The 26,641-nt window shown below is 44.4% G+C and overlaps 1 protein-coding gene across 1 annotated transcript in view; it reads right to left on the bottom strand.

The window, feature by feature from the left end:
• Positions 1–26,641, bottom strand: part of LOC144692536 (uncharacterized) — a 163,714-nt gene that overhangs the window by 8,471 nt on the left and 128,602 nt on the right. The window contains exons 22-33 of the mRNA XM_078561509.1: positions 25,455–25,587; positions 23,937–24,194; positions 21,725–21,837; positions 18,642–19,150; positions 17,416–17,754; positions 15,826–15,968; positions 7,157–7,370; positions 4,718–4,814; positions 3,570–3,738; positions 2,726–3,030; positions 1,143–1,290; positions 140–237 (exon numbers count right to left, since the gene is read on the bottom strand). Of these exons, the coding sequence (XP_078417635.1) occupies positions 140–237; positions 1,143–1,290; positions 2,726–3,030; positions 3,570–3,738; positions 4,718–4,814; positions 7,157–7,370; positions 15,826–15,968; positions 17,416–17,754; positions 18,642–19,150; positions 21,725–21,837; positions 23,937–24,194; positions 25,455–25,587 (2,526 nt within the window). The remainder of the gene's footprint in view (positions 1–139; positions 238–1,142; positions 1,291–2,725; positions 3,031–3,569; positions 3,739–4,717; positions 4,815–7,156; positions 7,371–15,825; positions 15,969–17,415; positions 17,755–18,641; positions 19,151–21,724; positions 21,838–23,936; positions 24,195–25,454; positions 25,588–26,641) is intronic.

The raw sequence follows: 26,641 nt of genomic DNA, 5'->3' as shown, positions 1-26,641 counted from the left end.
CAAGTCAAGGGAAGGTGGGTAGTAGGGGGCTCAGTGGCAACTATTGAGAGAGATCGGCACAACGGGAAGCTGTGACCCTCCTGGGTCAGAACATGCTATTTATAATTGGAGGTGGGTCTAAATCAGAATACTTAAGTACCTTGTTGTCCTGCATGTCCTTGTTGGCCCCATTCTTCAGTAGGGCCTGGGTTGCATCCACATTGTTAACGGCAGCTGCCCAGTGAAGCGCTGATTTACCTGAAGGCAGAGCATCACCGCAGAGTGTTAAGAGAATGGTTCTCCACCACAGAGCACATGTTCAGATGTGAACATAATACAACCAAAGTATTACAATGATTAATTCAAGTAAAACACATGTGCAACACCGCCTGCATGGGCAGATAACAGCTAGATTAACCTAGATTAAGACACCTCCACAATGAGTCCAGTTTCTTCACAGTTAGCCCTTCCCCATCTTCTCCCCACACAAACAAAACTTCTTTCAGCCCCAATTTCACCTGACTTTCACTCTAATCCCATTTTCAAACTATTTTCATATCACAATTACCAAATTTTCAGTGACTAACACACTCACCCCATTGTCAATATATTCTTGCTGATTTGAAGTAAATAGGAAGAGGAGTTTAGCTGGAAGGAAATTTTCCAACTTCCCTCATCCTCCCTCACCTTATATGCGGGTAATATATTTTTGGTGGTGAGGGGGCTTGTGAAAATTAAACAGTGGCATTTTTGAGGAAGGAAAGTCTCACCTCATACATGAGGAGGTGTCAGTCATAGCTCAGTGGGGAGCAATTTTGCTTCTGAGTTACAAGGTTGTGGGTTCAAGTTTCACTCCAGAGACTGGAGTATACTTTCTAGGCTGACATTCCCAGTGCAGTGCTGAAGGAGCATCGTACTTTCAGACAAGACGTTAAACTGACTCATCTGCCATCTCACGTGGGTGTAAAGGAATCCATGCCGTTATTTCGATGAAGAACTGGGAACTTCTCCCCAGTGTGCTGGCCAACATTTATCCCTCAACTAATGTTACTAAACAAAGGTTATCCGGACATTTATCTCACTTATGTTTGTGGAATCGTGAAAGGCCCTACTTAAATTTAAGTGTTTTCTTATCTTTCTTCAAATCCCATGTCTGTTCTTACCATGATCATCCACAGCATTAACATCCGCATGGCAGTTAATCAGCTCAACCACCATCCCTTCGACAGCAAGGCGAGCAGCCAGGATCAATGGTGTGGTACCATCATTCATTCGGCAATCTAGGTCAGTGGCCCGGTTTCTGATCAGAATCTATACCAAAAGAGAAAGCCATTTATCGCACCTTCATTTTAACATCCAGCCCACCCATTCCTCTATCCCGTATTTCCTCTCCCCTTATAGCCACTTGCCTGCACAGATCTTGCAGCCAGCAGGGGGCAAACATCATTTGCTGCATTACCCTAAATTGAAGCTTGGGACAGCATAATCACCATTCCACACAGCACATCATCACATCAGGGTAAGGAAAGTGGTAGGAGAGGGATTGACCCAGGCCACCCAGCACTCTGTTTAGGGCAAGGACACTGGGATGCTGGCTACTCTTGGCTGATGGAATCACTGCTAGAATTTGAGCTCAGAAACATTAAGGTAATAACTTCCCTTTGTCTCACTGGATTAACAATCTATTATTCTGTGCGCCGGATACAAGGGAGAATAACCTGAGCAGAGACATTTGATTATTTAAAAGCTTCCGCCTTTCAGCTATAAACACCAAACATATCATGATCCACAGGTGCTCACACTCAAACTAAACTGAGGTTTCCCTACAATTTCTGAAATACAAAGTTTGAGAAATAATCCTCCGTCTTTTTTGGGCTGCAGTTATTGGCCTAAAATTTCCTGAAAAGTTTTTTGTGTATCTATGGAGTAAGAGCTACATTTTCTGAGAAAATTTGCACATAAGCGTGGATTAGTATGTCCCTGTGCATGGGTTTCCTTGATTATGTGCACCAGCCCTCAGTTATGTCTGCCAGTCACCCCCTTGGGCTGATTAACATAGCTCTGCAACCCCATGCAAAAAACCCAGAAAGTGACAATTTCCTGGATTTACACCCGTTCTGAGCTGGTGTAAGTTTACAACCAAGATTTCAGATGTGGCAACGTTCAGAATAGCTATTTCTGGTGCTATACAGCAATTTAAGCATTTAAAAACACTCTCCAGGATTGAAACTATATTTTCTGTATCTTTGAAAACATTTTTATGGCATCAGATTCATTCACGTTAAGAAAAACACATTTCCACAACTGCATTTTCTAAAACATGCTGTGCTCAACGTGCACAAATGATGGCTTCAAACTTTAATTTTCATGACATCAATAAGACAGAAAGCAAGATGAATGGCTTATGTTCTACATATTCCTTGGGCAGTGATTGTTTATGCAGATTTTATGCCGTTTTTACATTCTGACATTTGCTAATGCAATTCTCAGGAAATTTGGGCACAAGCATGGCGCCAATTCTGCATAAGCCAATCCAGCTACTTCTGGGTCATGTGCATCAAAAATGGGAATATTCAGTAATCCTCATAACCTCAAACACCAGGAAATAAAGAATGAAAAAGCTAAAGGAAAAAACAAAGGAATTTCTCAGCTCTAATCAGGAGTCAGAAGGATGGGCTTTACCTGGAGTCTAACTGCATTTAGTTTGTTCAGTGCCTGCTGCTTCCTCCACCCTGCACACACTCACCTGGAACACCCCCTGAGCATCAGCTGCCACAGCTGCATGGAGAGGCGATCGACCCATGTTGTCTTGGGCGTTGGCATCAGCGCCTGCATCAAGGAGACGTTTGGCTGCATCTGCCCTGGCGTAGCGTGCAGCCAGGTGGAGAGATGTCTCCCCCGTCCGGTCCGTCTGGGAATGGAGGCTGGCACCCTGATAGATGAGATCAGTGATGACATTGGCTGACGAGTCTTCAATGTCTTCCTCCTCCTCGATTCCAGTGTCCAGCCCACCACCTCGTAGTGATGCCAACATAAGAGGTGTAAAACCATCTGAGGCAGGAACAACAGCCATTGTAAACCGGGAGCATAACACAGTATTACATAGAATTTACAGCACAGAAATGGGTTATTCAGTCCAACTGGTCTATGCTGGTGTTTATACTCCACACCAGCCTTACCCCACTTTACCAGCATATACCCATCCATGTCTTGCATTTATCTAGCTTCCCTTAGATGCATTGATGCTATTTGCCTCAAAAACTCATTGTGGTAGTGAGTTTAACCACTCTCTGGGTAAAGAAATTTCCCCCGGATTCCTTCTTGTATTTAGTAGTCACTGGCTTTTAATTTTTGACTCCTTCACAAGCAGAAACATCTCCTCTACAACTACCCTATCGAACTCTTTCATAAATTTAAGACCTTGATCAGATTGACTCTCAATCTTCTCCTTTCTAGAATAAAAGTGCCCCAGCAGGCTCATTCTTTCCTGATATTTTCATCCTCAGAGTTTTGGTATCAATCCTTTTTTTGCACCTTCTCCAAAACCACTATATAAAGTATATAACATACCACATTACAGTTGTCCATACCTGGACCTCTCACATTGACGTCCATACAGTCGGCATCCTGCTCCACCTGAGGTGGGGTCAGGGCCAGTGCTGGTGTTAAACGGATGTCTGCCGCGACCAGATGCTGCTGCGTCCATGGTCGATGGTCAACCTGGTCTCCGTTCTCCGAGAGTAGGGCCTGATCTTCAGTCTGTAAAGAACAGAAAGAGTATATCACTCACCAACAACATACAGGTTTGCTGCTATGTAACCTATGAGCCTGTGGCTTCGAGATCTTGGAGTTGCAAAGAATTAAATATATAAAGTGTATAACATACCACATTGCATTGATGAGGTGAATAGTATAGGTGCATTCAAGGGGAAACTAGATAAGCATGAGGGAGTAAGGAACAAAAAGCTAGAGTTGGATGAAGTAGGATGGGAGGAGGTTCACATGGAACATAAACACAGGCATGGACCAGTTCCTATGTTGTCGATCTTATGCAATTGGCAAATCAGAAATGTACTTAATGAAGGGGACAAAGGGCACAGGAGGAAAAGCACAGCCAAGGCAGTCTTCAGTAGCAAGTTCAATCTTCTTTCAGAAGGAAAGGGCAAGCAAGGGAGTCAGACACCTCCCTGCAATAACCAAATCAGCTGCTGCCCTCTGAATGGTCACTGGAAGATGATGTAGACTACTGTTCTCACTCCAGTGAAAGAGACATTATTTTCTCTGCCACAATTACCAACAGCCAATACTTTGCAGGTATTGGATGAGCGAATAGATTGTCTGTTGAATTGAGAGGCAACCATCTCATCAGGCACACCTATCCATGCAATTTGGTTGTGGCAGCTGCGTTCACGTGGCTGACTCTGGTCAATGTTAGCACCACCACACATTGTCCTAATGTTGTTGATTGTACAATGCTGCTGTCACTGACCGGCCAAGCTTTTAAGTTTGTACCTTGATGGTTCACACTGCAAGGCTGAGAACATGGGGAGTCTGATTCCGGAAGTCAAGGTTCCACTGGTAAAACTGTACAGACCTGGTACCAAGGCTCCCGATCTTCCACTATCACACTAATCCATCAATCAAACATCAGTGTAAAAAACAATACCACAGCTGCTTTGTTGTTGGGCTGCAAAGCCCATATGGATAACATGTTTTTTGCATGGCTTTGCAGACCCACCTTAGGTTTCTTTGCCTCTGGCCCTCCTCCCTCCATCCACTGCTCATTCTGGTTGTCATCAATCATGTTGTCATCAGGCACCTGCTTTGACAGATTTCTAAGAGAAAAAAGAGAGAAAGCTTTTCTCAATGTTTTAATCTCACATTGATTGGGATGGTGCCTGTTGCAGTCAGTTGGTGGGATCTCAGTTCTTAGGGGTGTGTTGGGGCAGTGGGGAGGGGCGAGGATGTTGTGTTTCCAGCCTCCAAGAACATACACACCACCCAACCCCCATCTACCCCCCAGCACGGTGTGGAGGATAAACAACCGAGGACCAGGGAATCAAAACTTCACAAGGCAGTGGCAAATACAATATTGATGGGTAGTCCCGGGAGTCAAAAGCCCCCCCAGGCAGCCAAGACAAGTGCGTGGGAATGACAGATCATCAAAGGACTCAAACCACACCCTACGGACACAGCATAGCAGAATTAGGCAACCTGTGAGATCCCATCAAGATTTGATAGCTATCGCACTACAAAGAGCACAGGAAACTATGTTATTGTGAAACCCCATCAAATCTAATCTGGTTCAGCTGGCATTATTTCAGTTAACAATACCTATTCAGGTGTGAACACGGTCAGAAGCACCAGAAGTGCAACAGCAACTCAGCCTACCTGGAACATCAGTTCAGAACACTGCAGCATGTTATAGGCACAGTGGACCATTCAGCCCCCTTGAATCTATTCCACCATTCAATCAGGTCATGGCTGGTCAGTACCTCAACTCCATTTACTTGTTTTTGTTCCATATCCCACGAATATCCTCCCCAAACAAAAGTCTATCTATCAGAATCTGGAAAAGTTCAATTAACCAAGCTTCCACAGCCCTTTTGTAGGGGTGGTGGGATAGAATTCCAGATTTCCACTGCGCTCAGTGATTTAACACTACCTGACTTCACTCCTAAATGGTCTGTGTCTATTTTAAAATTATGTCGCTTTGTTCAGAATTCTATCAGAGCAAATATTGTCTCCATATCAAGCCTACTGAACCTCAATCATTTTAAACACTACCTGTTTTGTAAACCATCATAACTTCCACCAGTTACAAGAATTCAGCCTGACTCTAATCTAATTCAGACAGTTAAAACAGATAGCACTAGGTGTCAACTATGGCTCAGCCAATAGCACACTCATATCTGAGTCAGAAGGTTATGGGTTCAAGTCCCTTTCCAGAGACTGGAGCACATAATCCAGGGTGACACTCCATTTCAATGCTGTGGGATTGCTTCACCGTCAGAGGTGCCATCTTTCAGGTGCAGGTTTAAACCGAGGGCCTGTCTGCCCTCAGGTAACACGGAAAATATCCCATAGCACTATTTTGAAGAGGAGCAGGGGAGCTTCCCCCTAGTGTTCAGCTCAATATTTATCCCTCAATCAACATCACTAAAACAGATTACCAGTCATTATCACTTTGCTGTTTGCGGGAGCTTGCTGTACATAAATTGGCGGCTGTGTTTCCTAAAATTACAACAATGACAACACTTCGCAAGTATTCCACTGGCTTTGGAGGCATCCAAAAGTCACGAAAAGCACTATATAAATGCAAGACTTACTTTCTTTCAATCTTTGTTGCCCTGCTCCAGCATTCTCCTTTCATGGTACCAGTTTAAAAAATGTTTTTACATTGTCCCTCAAGAAGGAATTTAACCGGTTACACCTAAGCAGCAGCTTTGAAGCGTCAATGGGGTGGGTAGGCGTTATGGCATCTCCTTTGTCGCATTTAGGATTATTCGATATTCAACAGGTTACATTTCTGCTTTTTTTAAAACAAAACTTCCTACTATGTATATGTGTGTAAAATGTGCTGATGTGAGAGGCTGTGTGTTTTGACAGAATGCTTACTGTTCCGCCAAAGTGAGCTCCACATTATTTAAGCCTGGGAAATATTCCTTTCAATTGTTTTATGGGCCAAAAACGTCAAGTCAACTTCTTAACCTCAGGCCATGGAACTTTTTGGCTCTAGGACTCCCAATGCTCCAAATTGTTACTATACTCCTACTTCATTCCCACTGCATCCTGTGCCAGAGGTTCTCGAGTCTTCCAATGCCATGCTTCCTCATTGATACCAATGCTGTACATAGAAATTCTGATTGCTCAATGCAACATTAATACCCAAACACGAACATTGACCACTTTTATCCATCAATACATTCATACCTGTACATACACTGAATATATACATCATTACACTAATACCTACAGCCCCTCAAACACTGAACACTAATATCCATCAACATATTGAATACCTACAGCCCCTCAAACACTGAGCACTAATATCCAATATCCATCATTACATTAATACCTACATACACTCGAACACCGTGCACTAATATCCATCATCACATTAATACCAACACACACAAACACTGAGCACTTATGATGACGCATCATTACCACTTACTTCATTCCCACTGCATCCTGTCCCACAGGCTCTCGACGCTTCCGATTGCCACCCTTCTTCAGGACGAAGCCCTCTGGGAACCACAGCGGGCCGAGCTTGCGCTTGCGTTTGGCCGCTACGACCCCCAGGATCAGAATAAGGATGATGATCCCTACGGCAACCATCAATAGGTACAGGAGGCTCAGTTGTGTCTGGGGACTCAGATCAAGTTTACCTGTAGAGAAAACAAACAACATATTTTATTTTCTTGCATCTCACTATGCATGCAACAGCAAAGGCAAGTGTTGAAAAACAATGATCTTATTTTCTATGTTTCTTCTATGTGGGTTTAAGAATCAACCCAACATTAACTATATTAATTACAAGTGATTTAAAAAGAAAAGAATATTGCTTTCTACCCAGTGCACATTTCATTTAATCATGTGCTCAGCCACTATTCTTTGCACTTGGCCCATGTTCTTTCTCTCTTTGCCCCAACAAAAAAAGGAACTTAGAAAAGTACGAGCTCACAAGTGGGGAGATATTTGTGGTCCATGCACCTTTGCAAAAGAGTTGACCAATGTACACTTACCATCTGTTCCTGAAAAATAGTTTGGAGGTGGATGTGCTGAGGACTAGCGATATGTGGGTTACCAAGCTGAACTCCAGTACCTACAGTTAATGCTAACATTGGCAGTGTACCAAGTGCCTTGCTCTTGGTCTTGTCAGACCCAGCTTGCTGATGGCTCCCTTCATTTTAGTTACTTGTCGCTAACTAACAAGCGAGAATGAACTCTTGAAAATGACACCCCTGGTCAACCTCATCAATGCCAGAGAATCACTTATTGGTTGCACATTCAGCAAGTTGTGCAAACAACATTGCACCCAATTAGAATGCAGTTCTCATTCACTAAAATACATCATATTGCAAATCTATGGTACCTGAAAAGGAGATCAAGTTGTATTTTTGGAAATCTCTGGGCAACTTGTTTCTTGAGCCTCATCTTCTTGACCTCTCTGCAGCCTTTGACATGATTGACTACTATCCTCCTCCAACACCTCTCCACCATTGTCCAGCTCAGTGGGACTGTACATGCCCGGTTCCATTCTCATCTATTCAGTTGTGCCCAGAGAATCCCTGCAACAGTTTCTCTTCCCGCTCCTGCACCATTAACCCAAGGATCTATCTTTAGTACCCTCCTATTTCTCTTCTATATGCTGCACTTTAAAAACACCATCTCTAGACACCCAGCTCTACCTCACCACCGCCTCTCTCAACCCTTCCACTGTCTCTAAATTGTCAGAATGCTTGTCCAACATCCAGTATTGAATGGTAGGAATTTCCTATAACTAAGTCATCAACCACCAACTCCATTCCTCTCCCTGGTAATCAGATTGTTTGCAATCTAGGTGTCATACTTGACACCAAGGCAAACTTCAATTACATATTCACACAATCACTAAGACCACTTATTTCCATCTCTAACATCATCCAACTCTGCCCCTGCCTCAACTCATCCAAATCTCTCATCCATCTGTTCACCACTGGGCTTGACTATTCCAACACACTCCTGACTAGCTCCAATGTTCTTCATTCCATAAATTTGAGGTCATCCAAAGGTCTACTGCCCATGTCCTAACTCAATAAGTCATGTTCACCGATTGTCCCTGTCCTCACTGACCTACAATGGCTCCCCATTAAGCAACACCAGGATTTTAAAATTCTCTCTCATTTTCAAATCCTTCAATGCCTTGTCCCTCCCTATCTCTGTAATCTCCTCCAGGCCTACAACCCTTCAAAGATATCTGCGTTCCTCTAATTCGGGCCTCTTGAACATCCTCTATTTCAATTGCCCTAGCATGGATCGCCTTGTCTTCACCTACTAACACCCGGAGCTCTTGAATTTCCTCCCTAAATCTCTTTGCCTTTCTACCCCGCCCCTCCTCCATTAAGGCACTCCATAAAACCTCTGAACAAACTTGTGGTCACCTGCCCGATCATCATCTTGAGTGGCTTGGTGCCATGCTTTGTTTAATAATGCTCCTGTGACGCACCTTTTTATTATGTTAAAAGTTGTTACATAAATACAAACTGTTGCTGCCACAAATTAATGGAGACACCCTTTTCGATGGGCAGCCAATTTCACCTAGATACAGTACTTTTATTCATGAAGAACAGTGATGTTTCTAATAAGAAATCATTATTGCTCTTGAAATATCAAAAGTACATCTATGTGGCAAGTGGATAAATGAAAAGCAAAGTGGCAATTTTCAAATATCGTTTCAGCCACAGTATAAGGAGGTTCATCAACTCCAGAAATGTTTAAAGAAAATGGAGTGTGCACAGAGGAATTTTACTTGAATGGTATCAGGGATGAGAGATTTCAGTTTTGTGAAGAAACTGAAGCTGGGCTAGTTCTCGTTTGAGCAGAGAAGGTTAAATGCAGATTTAATACAGATGTTCAAAATTGAGACAATCTGTTCGAGTAAATAAACAGATGTGTTCTCCACTGGCAGTAGTGTCAGTAATCAAAGGACACAAAGGAAATTGGCAAAAAAACAAGGGGAAAATGAGAAGAACTTTTTTTTCGAAGCACTGGGTTGTAATGACCTGAACTTTAAATCAATGAATGCATTGCCTGAAAGGATGCTGGAAGCAGATTTAATAGCAACTTCAAAGAGGAAACTGGATAAATATATTTGAGGGGAAAGCTGCATGGCTGAGACTAATTGGATCACTTTTTCAAAGTAGGCATGATGGGCCAAATGGCCTCCTTCTGCACATGCACTGCTTGCACACGAGCAGGAGAGAGGCCTCATCCTGAGTGAGACATAGAGTGAGTGTGGGTATTGGCAATTTGGTGCACAGTGGGAATTGAACTGGTAAATCTTTCTCTTTAATTTTTGTAAGTTCAGTAGGCTAGTTAAAAGGTTGGTAAGGTAGCTGACTCAGCTGACTGTGTGACAGTTAACTGTCAATCACCTGAAGCCTGATTAGGGGCTGAATAGGTGTTGATTAGCCGTCTCAATTTCTCTGCTCCTCTCACCCATTCTAATCTGTCTCTCTCTGAACTTACTGCACTCCGTTCTCTCAGGTCCAACCCCAACATTGTCATCAAACCCGCTGACAAGGGTGGTGCTGTTGTTGTCTGGCGCACTGACCTCTACCTCGCGGAGGCTGAGCGTCAACTCGCAGACACTTCCTCCTACCTCTCCCTGGACCATGACCCCACCACAGAACATCAAGCCATTGTTTCCAGGACTGTCACTGACCTCATCTCCTCTGGAGATCTTCCTCCCACAGCTTCCAACCTGATAGTCGCCCAACCTCGGACGGCCCGCTTCTACCTCCTACCCAAAATCCACAAACAGAACTGTCCTGGCAGACCGATCGTGTCAGCCTGTTCCTGCCCCACGGAACTCATTTCTCGTTATCTTGACTCCCTTCTCTCTCCCCTTGTCCAGTTCCTTCCCATCTACATCCGTGATTCCTCTGACACCTTACGTCACATCAACAATTTCCAGTTCCCTGGCCCCAACCGCTTCCTCTTCACCATGGATGTCCAATCCCTCTACACCTCCATCCCCCACCAGGATGGTCTGAGGGCCCTTACCTTCTTCCTTGAACAGACGCCCCAACAATCCCCATCCACCACTACTCTCCTCCGTCTGGCTGAACTTGTTCTCACACTGAACAATTTCTCCTTTAACTCCTCTCACTTCCTCCAAATAAAAGGTGTGGCTATGGGTACCCGCATGGGCCCCAGCTATGCCCGTCTCTTTATGGGGTATGTGGAACATTCCTTGTTCCAGTCCTACCCCGGCCACCTCCCACAACTCTTTCTCCGGTACATCGATGATTACTTCGGTGCTGCTTCATGCTCTCGTCGGGACCTGGAAAAATTTATTAATTTTGCTTCCAATTTCCACCCCTCCATCATTTTCATATGGTCCATCTCTGACACTTCCCTTCCTTGACCTCTCTGTCTCAATTTCTGATGATAGACTGTCCACCAATATCCATTACAAGCCTACCGACTCCCACAGCTACCTCGACTACAGCTCCTCACACCCCGCTTCCTGTAAGGACTCCATCCCATTCTCTCAGTTCCTTCGCCTCCGTCGCATCTGTTCTGATGACGCTACCTTCAAAAACAGCTCCTCTGACATGTCCTCCTTCTTCCTTAACTGAGGTTTTCCACCCACGGTGGTTGACAGGGCCCTCAACCGTGTCCGGCCCATCTCCCGCGCATCCGCCCTCACGCCTTCTCCTCCCTCCCAGAAACATGATAGGGTCCCCCTTGTCCTCACTTATCACCCCACCAGCCTCCACATTCAAAGGATCATCCTCCGCCATTTCCGCCAACTCCAGCATGATGCCACCACCAAACACATCTTCCCTTCACCCCCCCCCGGCGGCATTCCGTAGGGATCGTTCCCTCCGGGACACCCTGGTCCACTCCTCCATCACCCCCTACTCCTCAACCCCCACCTATGGCACTTCCCCATGCCCACGCAGAAGATGCAACACCTGCCCCTTCACTTCCTCTCTCCTCACCGTCCAAGGGCCCAAACACTCCTTTCAAGTGAAGCAGCATTTCACTTGCATTTCCCCTAACTTAGTCTACTGCATTCGTTGCTCCCAATGCGGTCTCCTCTACATTGGAGAGACCAAACGCAAACTGGGCCTCCGCTTTGCAGAACACCTGCGGTCTGTCCGCAAGAAAGACCCAAACCTCCCTGTCGCTTGCCATTTTAACACTCCACCCTGCTCTCTTGCCCACATGTCTGTTCTTGGCTTGCTGCATTGTTCCAGTGAAGCCCAACGCAAACTGGAGGAACAGCACCTCATCTTCCGACTAGGCACTTTACAGCCTTCCGGGCTGAATATTGAATTCAACAACTTTAGATCTTAAAATCCCCCTCCCCCCATCCCCACCCAGTTTCTTCCCCCTCCCTTTTGTTTTTTTTTTCAATAATTTATATAGATTCTTCTTTTCCCACCTATTTCCATTATTTTTAAATCTACAACTAATACCTTGTTAGTCTTTCCACCTCATCCCCACTAGAGCTGTACCTTGAGTGTCCTGCCATCAATTCTTAATTAGCACTTTTCTTAGATAATATCACCACCTTCAACACCTCTTTGATCCTTATGTCTGTGACATCTTTTGATTATCTGCTCTTATCACTGCTTGCTTATCTCCACAATCACCACACCCTCAACTTCTCTCTCCCCCCGCCCCCCACCTTAAACCAGCTTATATTTCACCCCTCTCCTAACTATACTTCAGTTCTGTTGAAGGGTCATGTTGGACTCGAAACATCAACTCTTTTCTTCTCTACCGATGCTGCCAGACCTGCTGAGTTTTTCCAGGTAATTCTGTTTTTGTTTTGTTGTTGATTACTATTTGAAGCTTAACTAGTGTGAGTCAACTCAGCTCTATTTAAGAAAGGGACTATTAGAAGCACACTATCAGTGTGCTTGCACACGAGCAGGGGAGAGACCTCATTGTGAGTGAGACACAGCCAGAGTGTGGGTATTGGCAATTTGGTGCACAGTAGGAATCCGGTGCAGTGGGTAAGAGGTGCTATTTGCATTTTTTCTTCACTATCCAACTTCTTAAATCTTCAGAGAGTGGCCTTGCCTACTGCAGCAGTAGAGGCTACAAGGGAAAGAAATGACTGGTAAGTAGTGGGTAAGGTCAGGTAAGTATTTACAACTTTTATCGCTTATAGTTTAAGGTCTTTTTGTGGTTTATAGTTTGTATATTTTGTAGTAACGAAGATCAGGAAAGAAGGGCCCTACAGTAATTGATTTAAAAAGGTTTAATTAAAAGGGATAAGTCACGGCAGGAGAGCTCAAAGCCATGGTGTGTTCCTCGTGCTCCATGTGGGAAGCCGGGAACATTTCCAGTGCCCGGGACCAGCATGTGTGCAGGAAGTGTGTCCAACTGCAGCTCCTGGAAGCTCGAGTTTCAGAGCTGGAACGGAGGCTGGGGGCACTGTGGAGCATGCACAAGTCTGAGAGCATCGTGGATAGCATGTTTAGAGATGTGGTCACACTGAAGATGAAGGGACTTGAAGGAAGGGAATGGGTGACCACCAGGCAGTCCAAGAGAAACAGGCAGTAGTTCAGGAGTCCCCTGGGGTCCCGCTCACAAATCGGTATTCCGTTTTGGAGGCTGATGAGGGTGCTGGTTCCTCCAGGGGAGTGCGGACAGAGCCAAGCTTCTGGCACCACAAGCAGCCTGTCTGTACAGGAGGGGAGGAAGGAAGGAAGAGCAATAGTAATAGGGGATTCTATAGTCAGGGGAACAGATAGGCGCTACTGTGGTCGTCAATGTGACTCCAGGATGGTGTGTTGCCTCCCTTGTGCCAGGGTCCGGGATGTCACTGAACGGCTGCAGGGCATCCTGAAGGGGTAGGGTGATAAGGCAGAGGTCATGGTACATGTTGGTACCAATGACAGAGGAAGAAAGAGGGATGAGGTCCTGCATCAAGAATTCAGGGAGTTAGGCAGTAGACTAAAAAGCAGGACCTCTCGGGTTGTAATCTCTGGGTTACTCCCAGTGCCATGTGCTAGCAAGCACAGAACTAGAAAAGAATAGCACAGATGAATACGTGGCTTGAAAGTTGGTGCAGGAGGGAGGGTTTCAGGTTCCTGGACCGTTTCTGGGGAAGGTGAGGCCTGTACAAGCGGGACGGTCTACAACTGAACCAGAGCGGGACTAACATCCTTGCGGGCGGGTTTGCTAGTGCTGTTGGGAGAAGTTTAAACTAATTCGGCAGGGGGAGGGGACACAGAATGTTAGCAGAATAGGGACACATCATAATACAGTAAAACAATCAAGTCAGAGGGAGTACAGCTGCATTAAGTTTCAAGGGAGTAAGGCAAGGCTGGATGGCTTCTACTTTAATGCCAGGCGTATTACAGGTAAAACGGATGAGTTCAGGGTGAGGATTGACACGTGGAATTGTGATATAGTAGCCATCAGAGACGTAGTTGAGAGAAGGGCAGGATTGGCAGCTCAACATTCCGGGGTATAGAATCTTCAGGCGAGACAGGGGAGGGGGTAAAAGAAGAGGAGGTATTGCACTATTAGCTAAGGAGCCAGTTACTGCAGTTAGGAGAGATCATCTTGGAGGGGTCATCGAATGAAGCTTTGTGGGTAGAGTTTAGGAATGAAAAAGGAGCAGCCACATTATTAGGTGTTTATTATAGACTCCCAGATAGTCAGCAGGAAATTGAGGAGCAAATATGTGCACAATTTGCAGAGGTGTGTAAAAACAATAACAATAGGGTAATTATATTAGGTGATTTCAACCTTCCCAAAATTAATTGGGATAGACATAATGTTAAGGGCTTGGATGGAGTGGATTTCTTGAAATGTGTACAGGAGAACTTTTTAGGTCAATATGTAGAGGGTCCAACAAGGGACGGCACAGTGCTGGACCTAATTCTGGGGAATGAAGCCGGACAATGGCTGAGGTGGTGGTGGGGAAGCATCTTAGTGATAGCGACCACAACATGGTACAATTTAAGCTTGTTATGGACAAAGAAATAGACAAGTTGCAAAAAAATGTTTTGGACTGGGGGAGAGCGGATTCTAGTAAAATAAGGCAGGATCTGGCCAAGGTAGACTGGGAACAGCTATTTGTGGAGAAATCTGAAGAGCAGTGGAGAGGGGCGCTGCCTGGGAGGGCGGTGGAGGCGGGTTGCCTCACATCCTTTAAAAAGTACCTGGATGAGCACTTGGCACATCATAACTTTCAAGGCTATGGGCCAAGTGCTGGTAAATGGGATTAGGTAGGTAGGTCAGGTGTTTCTCACGTATCGGTGCAGACTCAATGGGCTGAAGGGCCTCTTCTGCACTGAGAGATTCTGTGAATTGTTTGGATCTTTCAGGTTGGGCGTACATGGAAAAAGCAAAATGGTAGGGCATGATGGAAGATTTTGCAACATCCAGCCTATTGATGACAACAATTATATTTTGGCTTACAAGAGGGATGATCGATAGGTAAAGCTGTAATTATCTACGATTATATGTTTCTTCCGTTAAACATATTTGAAAGGTTATATTACTTAAAATGAAAACTAAACAGCATTGCTTAAGAGACTGGCATGAATAAAAGGGCCTGAATGTAAAACATCAGTATGTGTGTACTAAGAGTTGGCAGCTCCACTGGTCTCAGTAAAGACTTGACTAGGAATGGTTCTTGTGCAGTGATTGTCATGCTCCCCTCATCAACACTGCGATCTTGGAAGTTCAACTGAGAGTGAAGGAGGGGGACATTATTCAGTTTACCTCAAATCTCAGAAAACCTTTGAAAATGACTTTGTAATTTGGTTCACAATCATACTTCTGGCCCAGCGTGGCTGACACTACACTATGCAGTGACCTTCAATTAGTTCAGGTCAACAAAGATGAACGATGGATGCTGCCTTGCCACCTAATAGCAAAACATAATTAGATACAAACCTCAGAAGAAAACCAATAGAAAATGCTGGGAAGTGGAGGTAATAATGTTTATTACAAAACACAACTAAAGCATATTTTTTAGTTACATTTCAATATGCATTCCCACAAATGGGCAATTGGCAATGCACTTCTGGAATAGCTGAAGCCTCAGCACTCCCTGGAGTTTTCAGTTGGAGCTTGCCAGATTTGGGAGCTGACTTCACTTACTTTTAACAGACTTGATTGGGTAAGGCAGGTTGCCCTTGCTGGACTGGGCAGCAATGAAGGCAGCAGCGCTGTCTGTGGATGGGAAACAATCCTCGGATGTTTGCAAGCACTGACGGTTGTCAATCTCCAAGCAGACTTCAGAACTGTGTGAGAGCAACAAAAAGTTATAAATGCCAAGGTTATCCATAGAACTACAACAGTTTACAACTGTTAGCTCATTTGTGTCTGCGACAGCTCTTTACTGCATCTTCTCCTGCCTCATACATTTTCCATTTTTCTCCGAAAATGCTTTAACTGCCGCCTCTGGCAAAGCATTCAATATTTTAAGTGCCTTAATGTTTAAAAAATAATTCTCCCAACCACTCTTTCCACTCTGTGACCTTAAATCACCCCAACCAGACAGAAGCATAGTTTTGTCTTCTTCACTCCAACAAAATTCTACATCAAGGTTAAAAAAAATACTTAAATCTCCCATGAGCCATCTCCACACCAGTGGAAAGAGACCCATATAACTTTAAGGCACTCCCAAGACCATTTTTTCACAACCCCATTATTATCCTGATGAATATACAATCCAAAACTCCTCTCAGGACTCTACCTGTAGCATAACTATTACCTCTTAACTTTTGAATTCTACGCCCTTATTTAAAAAGTCTAAAATGTTAAATGACCAGTTTTGTGGATTTATCTATTCGTAGTCACATTTTTCACACCATTATGTATTTTAGCTTCTGAGTGTCTGCCCCATCCACTCCAGTCATCACTTCCTATCCCAAGATGCCCATTAAGTTGCATCTGCCCATTCTGTTGATGTACATATTCGTTTAAAGCATTTTACAGTCCTCTTTATCAAACCCCTAGTTGTAATTTGTCAGCAAATTTCAACAGTGTCCCTCAGCCCAAGATAAAATAATCTATTCACAGTGAACAACAGGACTCAGCACGGAGCTCTGGGGTCCACCACTTCCTACCTTCCCCAATATGGGCAATAGCTGTTAGTCAACCATGCTGTTACATTCCTCTATAATATGCCTGAATTTCTGTAACAATACTCCTGAAAGATACCCTTCTGAAAATTCTTATTTACAGCATTTCTTTTATCTGTATGATTAATCAAAAAACACTGAACAATGTTTAGAAACCTCACCTTCAATAAAGCTGTACTTCATGAACCCATACACATTCCACAACTGACATTAGACTAACCTATCTGTAGTTACCAGTCAATCCTTCACCCCTGCCCTTCTTCAACAGAGTTGTTACCATGCTGCTACTTTCTAGTTCTTTGGCACTACTCCCAAGTTTAAAGCAAAACTGATCCCTCCCTTAACTTTTTTGCCCTTCATTCTAGAAGTTGGCATCTCCTGCTCAGTGTAGACATACACAGGCAGCAGCAACCCACTACTACAATGCAAGTTTTGGTTGGTCATACTACTCATCAGCAAAAGCGCGCATACACATCAATCAGCTCAATGCACAGTGGAGCAGCATGACCTTGGTGCATTCAGGGACCTCCTCCCTCAAAAAAAAAAACTAAAAATAAGAAAGCACCCCAATCAATAGGCCTTACGCAGAGCACTAAATTCTTACCCTATAACTTCTTGCCCGAGCTCTCTCACTATCCTAATAAATCTCTTCATTCTGGAGCCGTGGCCGTAGTAAGGGATGACCATCGGTTCCCCTTTTGAGTTCTTCTTGAATCTCAGGACTGTGTGCAGGAGGGCCCCCAGCCTTCGAAGGAAGTTTGCAGAATCATTGAGTAGTTTCTCCGGTGGCAGGAGCACAATCAGCACCAGCGTCCCCTTGGCCAGTCGCTCAGGGACGTTGTCCACACAATCTAGGCCATCCCAGCCACACTCCTCACTGTTACAACCCTGATCACAGCGTCCATCGTGGTAGTGGTCAGCACAGTACTTCTCATAAAGGGGGCTGCGGGGATCAAAAAGGGCAAATTAGAGAGTAACTATCTTCAAAATTCAACCTTGCCCAATTACAGCCTTTTGACCCATTTATGTGTTGATGTCCACACCAAAAACGCGCAACCACAGCTGTTGTTTTGTGCACTATGCACAGTAAGATTCATCTGCCGGAGTTGGAATGGTGTTAAAAAACAACTTTGAGCCATGGCTCAGTGGGTAGCCTTCTTGCCTTCGAGGCAGAAGGTCATGGGTTCAAGTCCCATTCCAGAGACTAGACTAAATCTAGGCTAAAACTTCAGTGCAGTACTGAGGGAGTGCTGCACTGTCAGAGATGCCAACTTTCGGACGACAGTTTAAACAGAGGGCCCATCTGCTCTAACAGGTTGGTGTAAAAGGTCCCATGGTACTATTTTGAACAAGAGCAGGAGAGTTCTCCCTACTGTCCTGGCCAATATTCATCCCTTAACCAACATCACTAAAATTATTAGGTCATTCTTGCATTGCTGTTTCTGGGAGTGTGCTCTGCACAAATTGGTTGCCGCACTTCCTACAGCAACTTCACTTCCAGCGGCACAGCTGCATTTAAGCGGAAGCTCAGTAAGTAATTATGGGAGAAAGGAACAGAAGGTTCAGCTGACAGGATGAAATTAAGCTGAGAGGAAGGGGGAAGGAATGCATAAACACTGACACAGACATATCGGTCTGTTTGGCCTCTTTCTGCCCTGCAAGCTCTATGCATTTCATTAGATGTAAAGCATTTTGGGATGTTCAGAGGACGTGAAAGACATCGTTTAAAGGCAAATCCTTTCTTTCTTCCCCCCTACCCATTTCACCCTAACTTCAGACAGCAACCCGGAGAGAAAGAGCTCCAAACCCTGGCACAGACTTTGAACGTACTTGCAGGACTTCTGAGTGTACCGACAGTCGAAGTTGTCGAACAGGCACTCGGGCGTGTTGCAGGCCTCGTCGCACTGGTTGTTATTAAAGTAGTTCCAGCATTGCAGGCTCTCTGTGCAGTTCTCCCAAGGTTTCAAGGTGAGTGAGCAGTCACCGCCATCCCACTCACACTCGTGGTTGTTGCACTCCTGGTTACAGACTTGATCCCGTAGCTTCTGCTTGCACAGGGGCAAATGGCAGCTCTTCCTCTCCGACTCAGCACACGTCGGCCCCCAGTAAGGAACGGGGCACTGGCAGCTGAAGAACGGCGGCATTGTCTTTGGGAGGCAGGTCCCACCATTGCGGCACGGCCTGGCAGAGCAAGTGGGTAGCTGGCACTCCGAGCCTTTGAACCCTACCAAACACATGCACCTGGGGCCCACGGGAGTCATGGTGCAAGTGCCACCATTCTGACATAATATCTGCCCACAGGTGTAGTTGGTATATTCGCAACTCGCTCCCACTACGCCCTGCAGAGAGAATTAAAACCAGGAGTGAAAGAAATTTGGCATTATTGCTCTTTCAAATTAGAGTACAAAAGAAGGCTAGCTAGAAATATAAAAACAGATAGTAAGCATTGGTCCCAAGAGAGTGTGTCTGGGGAATTAATAATGGAAAATAAGGAAATGGTGGATGAATTGAACAGATAATTTGCATCGACCTTCAGTGTAGAGGATACAAACAACATTCCAGAAATAAATTGTGAATCAGGAGGCGAAAGGGAGGGAGGAACTTAAAACAGTTACAATCACCAGGGAAAAGGTACTGAGGAAATTATTAGAAATAAAAGCCGACAAGTTCATAAGTCCTGAAGGGAGTCACCCTCGGGTCTTAAAAAAAGTGGCTGCTGAGATAGAAGATGCATTGGTTTTAATTTTCTAAAATTCCCTAGATTCTCGAAAGGTCCCATCAACTTGGAAAATAACTAATGTGACTCCTCCATTCAAGATAGGAGGGAGACAGAAAGCAGAAAACTACTGGCCTGTTAGCTTTACATCTGTCATAGAGAAAATCTATTGTTAAAGTTTATAGTGGGGAACTTAGAAATGCAATCAGGCAGAGTCAACATGGTTTTGTGAAAGGGAAATCATGTTTGACTAATGCTTTGAAGTTCTACATTGGAGTGTGTACAGTTTTGGTCTCCTTATGTAAGAAAGGATATAAATGAGTTAAAAGCACTTTCAAGAAGGTTCATTCAACCTGGGATGGGAGGATTATCTTATGAGGAAAAGTTGGACAGATTGGGCCTGTATCCATTGGAGTTTAGAAGGTTGAGAGGTGATCTTATTGAAACATACAAGATCCAGAGGGGAATTGACAGGGTGGATGCTGAGAGGATATTTCCCCTTATGGGAGAGACTAGAACTGGGGGACACAGTTTAAAATTAAGCAGTGTCCCAATTAAGACAGAGATGAGGAGATATTTTTTCTGAGGGTCGAGAGTCTTTGGAACTCTTCCCCAGAGATGGCGGAGGCAGGTTCATTGAATATTTTTTAAGGCAGAGGTAGCTCGACTCCCTTGTTGGTCAAGAATCAAAGGTCATCAGGAGTAGGCAGGAAAGTGGAGTTGGGGCCACAATCAGATCAGCCATGATCTTATTGAATGGCAGAGCAGGCTCGAGGGGCCAAACGGCCTACTCCTACTCCTAATGCCTATGTTCATATGTTCACTCTCATTGCTAAGGGGTTGCATGCCCTGGTCACACAGGCAGCTGTCCCCTAGAATCTGAAGGCCACCACTGGTGGGATTTCAGGGACTTGTGGGAGCCGAGCCACGTGGGATCATTAAGGCGGAGTCACAGTCAGCCAGGTAAATAGACTATTAAACTATAAAAAAGTACATGTCTGATTAGCCAGCATTCTGACTGCTGAGGCAGTACGTGTGCACAGGCTGTGGTGCCCTCTGTGATCAAGTAGCCAATCAGCAAAAATCAGTTGCCACTCATGGAGTGCACAGGCAGGGGGAAAATACATGCATGCAGAGCTCTTATTGACAGGGGAAAACAAAGGAACTGCTTGGTTCTAGCCATCGAGATGCAAGGATGGCTTTTTGCCTGGGAACAGTTTAGACAAGGGAAACAAACTTGGGCTTTGGCCCTTGAAAGGAGATTAACCAATAGGAAACTGAATGGTGGTATACAAGATTTGGACAATGGAAGATGCAGTCATGGTAAACTAAACTGAGAATAGGGACAGGTTCATGCTAGGTAACAGGAAAATGCTAGGACATCTTGGAAAGCATCAATAGGTGGATTGAACCTTCAAGGTGGTGGTGATCAAATGTCTGGCTTCATACCAAACAATTGGACACTGAGGCGACGGCTAGGTGGAATGGAGGCAGAGAAGAGGGCTGAGTGTTTCTTGAAGAATGAGTAAATGGTCACCTTAATGGCGTTCCTCTAAGTAGCTTGTGATCTAAGCCCTGCTCTCACTTAACATCTGTGTACACAGATTTCAGCAGGATCCTGGAGATGGCAATCAGGTTGCTAGAAACCAGGCAGCTTTCCACCATTGCCTGCCCCCATTCCCAACTTAGTGAAACGCGATAGCAGACTATCTTATGAAAATCCACACCAAAGGGTGAGGATCTCTTCATTCATTAAAAAAATCTTTGAATGCCAGATCGTCAAAACTTTAGCAAATATTTTAAATGCAGTTAAAAGAGGGGACTTGCACTGAACAGAGGTGTAAGCAAGTTCTGAGAGCGCACTTGTAACATCAGCTAACAAGCCACCGACTTTGATAAATGGCTGAGACAGAGCCCTGGGACCCATTAAACCAGCCACTTTATTTTGCAGAATTAGTCAGTTCAAGTGGAACACAAGTAGACCACCATTGGCACACTTAACAGGTGGAGAAACACTATTGCAACTGGTTATGCAAGCACCTGCCCTAGGTCCCAAACAACTACCAGAAGGGTTTGGAGACTTGCAGCAATTAATGGGTATTAACAGGTTGTCCTTTTAAAAAAAGTGATGATATTTCCAAACAATTCATGAATATTCATACACCCGAAAGATAGGGAAGAACTCTGTTACACTTACAGGTCTGCATTGGCAGGTATATCCGAGTGGAGCGTTAACAGCAAACGTGCAAGTCCCTCCGTTCCGGCATGGCTGAGAACGGCACAGGTCAATGGTGGTCTCACAGTGACGGCCTGCAAGAAATCAGTGACTTATGTTATTGACTGATCAATAGGATAAAAGATTCTCATCAGTCCCTGCATTAAGCAGCACCAATATTGTGGGACATGCAGTTAACGTCACTTGCTCTATCATATAACTATTGTTTTGAGGAGGGCACTGCCTGTCCAGTGGGGAGGGAGAATGTCATTTTAGGTCCCGTGTGAGTGATTGGTTCCATTTTTCTACTGCAAGATACAAAGTGCATCTGAGTACTAGGCAGACAAAAAAGTAATCCCCAAATGCTAGAGGAGGGGTGGGGGGGAGAAATGGCCCTAGCTCCTTGGTTAGTAAATGTTTCATCCGTTAAAAAAAAATAACTTAAAGCTGGAAACAGCCGAGAGTTCTTGGTTCAGGATAGCCAGCATTGACAGAAACAAAGAATTATTTCTTCTTGGCAGTTTGTTGTTACAGCAATGTCCCCATTCTTAAGAGTAACACACTGAGCATGCGTATGATGCAGTAGCCTGGGATACATGGATCAGCTCTGAGCAGCAAGTTAGTGGCTCAATCAAAATGATTGGGGAGGATGCACAAGAGGGCCAAGTTGGAGAATTGCAGTTCCCGGAAGGTTGTAAAGCTGGAGGAGGTTAGAGATAGGGAGCCACTAACTTGTTGCTCAGAGCTGATCCATGTATCCCAGGCTACTGCATCATACACATGCTCAGTGTGTTATTCTTAAGAATGGGGGCGTTGCTGTAACAACAAATTGCCAAGAAGAAATAATTCTTTGTTTCTGTTAACGCTGGATATCCTGAACCAAGAACTCTCAGCTGTTTCCAGTTTTAAATGATTTTTTAATGGATAAAACATTCACTAACCAAGCAGCAAGGGCCATTTAGCCATAAGCTTTGAAATGCCCTCCCTCAACCTCTCTCCTTCTTCATCTTCCTTGAAGGGTGAGGAACAGTAGATCTGTAGCTAGGCTGATGATTGGCTCCATAGCCTCCTTCAGATAGATTTATTCAGTGATCTCAAGATGAGTCAGAAACACATTATAACACTGATTTGAAAGGTGAGCAGACAGTTGGCTGGACCTTTTCCAGACAGCTGCTGGACCCATGCAATCCTTCTTTGCAGCTGGAATATAGTGAGATGGTATTAAATCAATCGACACACAAAACTATACAGGATTGTTCCTAAACTGATGCAAGTAGAACACAATAATCAATCTTGAGGAACAATGAAAGGTCTTTAGGCCCAACAAGTCTATCCAATATCAATAAATTTTCTCAACATATCCTTCTTTCTCATCTAATTGTTTTCAAGAACCATTTAAATTGTTTCCTTCAATATCACTTCCCAATAACTTGTACTAAAACTCTCAATATTTGGGTTGAAGAAGTTCTTCCCAGCAGAGTCAATACGGCACAGGAGATGGCCATTTGGCCCATCAATTTCATGCCAGTTCTCTGTGGAGCAATCCAGTCAAAATTCTTCCTTCTGATTCTATCCCCATTATTTGAACCCTTCACAATTGTGGGCTATTAGTTGGCATTGATTCCTTTCATCAACGGAGAAATTTCCAATTAAATCATCTCAACGTCTCTTACCCATCACTGTGCCCCTGCCCCAAGGAGCTGCGATCCTCTTGACTGCTCCAATTAGCTTCAAGGTCAAACAAAAACGCTTCAGACGCTGGATCACAGGATATTATTGAAAAAATTAGTGAAGCAGCCCTGTTGTTTAAGGCACTGAGTAGCTAAGCAATACCAGTCATGAAGATCCCAGATTTGTGTAGACTTAGTGAATCTGCCAGGACAACCAATGGTGGGGGTCACAAATGGTCTTATTGTACCCCCACGTCATGAAAAAGGTAGGGTTCCTGCTCCTGATCACCTATGTTGAAGGAGTGAGTATCTGAGCATGGGACACAAGCCAAAAATGCAATTTGCTTTTGGCTGAATTGGCCTCTGTGGTTGAGCAGCCCAGCACACTGCTCACTCTCAAAGCCGAGGAATAGTCAATCTGTGACTTGACATGGAGATCAGTCAGAGCTCATGGAGACCCCTGCATTGGTGATCAAAATGAGAAAATTAGCAAGAACGGAAACAAGAATTGCTTTGCAACTCACCTGTGAACCCAGGTCGGCACCTGCACAGGTAATCGTTGGTTAATTGCACGCAGTCAAGACTGCCCTTGCGATCGCATGGGTTGGAAAGGCACTCGTTGACATCCCCTTCACAGCGCTCTCCAATAAAGCCCGGTGGGCAGATGCAGCTGTAGCCACCAATTTTGTCAACACACTGGCCACCATTTAGACACTTGCGTTCCCCCGTGTGGGGATTAATATTGGGCTCACAGTCATCAATGTTTATTTCACACAGAATACCTGCGAACAGAGAAAACATTTTAAAAGAAATTACACTTCCTGCTGTTTTTGCATTTTCTGTACTTGCTCCACAACTCCCTTCTTACTTGCCCTACTCCCTTGCCCAAAACTTTACCCAGCTACAAGTTTGGCCAAGCAATCTGTTCTTGGGCTTCTGAAAAGGTGGTCCCGCAACCAGTACTTCAGATTATTTTTTGTCGTCTCTGGTCTGGAGGAAGCATTGGCCCTCAACATAATTTTTTTAAAAAGCATGTCACATGAGAGAATGGCCAGCAATGAGTCAGGTCAGGCGCTCACGGAGGCTCAGGGGTTACACAGAAATATCAACGTGGTCGTAAATTTTCACGTTATCACATGTCACTGATGGTAATGGATGTTGCTGCTTGGATTTAAGATTCATCCGCCAATGAGGCAAAAGCATTGAGAACAACCCTTTCCAAAACTACAGGCCCACAAAACTCAACAGGACAAGCCAGCAAATAAGAAACAAATAGGATCACGTTCTCAAGTTTTGAGGTCTATAAGAGCGCTAAGCTAGGGCGCTTTTGCTGTCTACTTATCGTACTGATTCAAGAACTTACATTTAAAATGCCAAACCATCTAACTAGAATCTAGCCATCTAAGGAAGTTTCGGACACCAACTGGAGTGCATACCTATTGTCTCTAAACTCTGTCCCTGACCTGTTCACTCTATGTCAATAGGTTTCTTTCAATTCCATTGTTCACAGTCTCTTACATGGAACCTTTGGAATGCCTTCTGGAATCCACACAACATTTGTAGACAGTTCCTTATTACTACTTCAGTTGCATCCTCAAAATTTCACCAGGTTCATTGGACATAACTTACCTTTTACACACTGATTCTCTCTGATCAGCTCACATTTGTCCAATTGCTAACAGTCCCTCTGCATATTTGCAACATCATCCATCCATCATTAGCCATCGTCAATGAGGGGCCATAGCCATCTCTCTGCTCAACGGCACTCATATCTTTCCCTATCTTCCCACACACACTAGTGTGGATTGGATTAACACAAAGACACCAACGTATATTTGATGAGTAAGGATGAAGCAACTCAGCCTACAGTTCATTTTCAGTGCTACAGCACGTAACCCAAGCTCAATGTGCTTGTTTTGATCCTTGAAAGTCATGTGACACTGATCACAGACAGCAATCTGGGAACTCATTCAACTGGTATTATTTCCTCATCAGTACATTCCCTTGGTGCCAGGTATAAAAATGAAGGCATGTTTCATTACCTCCAGTTCCTGGTGGACAGGAACACTTGTAATCATTCACCTGGTCGATGCATGTTCCTCCATTCTGACAGTGATATACTTGGCATTCATTCACCTCGTACTCACAGTTGACTCCTTGGTACCCTGGAACACACTGGAGACCAAGGAGGATGATCATTAGTATGATTGGGAAATTATACAAGTTATTAATATAAAGACATCAACAAATATTGATTCTGGAACGAGTTTCTGGAAAAAGCTCACTCATTTCTCGGTCGGTGAATACACTGCATTAAAATCCAGTATCAAGGTCATAATGACCAGATAATCTATTTTAATGATGTTGGTTAAGGGATAAACAATGTCCAGGATACGAGAGAGAACCTCCCTGCTCCTTGGAATAGCACCATGGAATCTTTCGCATCTACCTGAAGGCACAGGGGCTCTCAGTTTAGCATCTTTTCTGAAAGACAGTACCTCCAAAAGTGCCACGCTCCCTCAATACTGCACTAAAATGTCAGCCTGTATCATGCACTTAAGTCTTTGGAGTTCAGCCTGAACCCACAACCTCTCACTCTGGTAACACTATGACTGACATAATGGAAACATTTAAGAGGCTGGGGGTGGTAGGTGGGGGAAACAGTAACTGTCCTAAAGACAAACAGCACCCCATCCAAAACTGGGTGTTGAATTTCATCCATAAAGAGCTGTCGCTTTGACAACCCACTAAACCATTATCCGGGGCAACCAAGCTCTTTCTTTACTAACTGTTCTGATTTAGGATTTCTCCACTAATGCCTCAATGAAACAACAGTCCACTCCAAACCTCCATGCCCAAGTAAGTCAAATGGAGACAAAGGAGCAAATAGAAACCAATTGCAAGTTGGGCCGAGTTGCCTGGGCTTTGAGAACCTGCATCACCTCGGCTCAGGGGAACACAGTATGCCCCAGAGATTATAGAGTGAGATGCCTATTACCATTATAAGGGTGGACTGCCAGCCACACCCTTGAAATTAACAGCAGGTTTCTAACATTGATATCCAGGCCCCGTCAAGTGAAATCTTTATGGCGTATCTGCTGGTTTATAACCCAAGTTACTGACAGTGTTCCAAATCACTGCATATCTTACAAGAAACTGGTTATTTCCCCCCAACCTCCCGCCCCCACTACTTACTGTTGCTGATTTACGTTGGAGTGATGTGTCAATA

The sequence above is a fragment of the Cetorhinus maximus genome, chromosome 17 (assembly GCF_964194155.1).
Source record: "Cetorhinus maximus chromosome 17, sCetMax3.hap1.1, whole genome shotgun sequence".
Lineage (NCBI taxonomy): Eukaryota > Metazoa > Chordata > Chondrichthyes > Lamniformes > Cetorhinidae > Cetorhinus > Cetorhinus maximus.
Note: the sequence above shows the minus strand (reverse complement) of the source record. Positions and strands in the feature narration are given on the sequence as shown.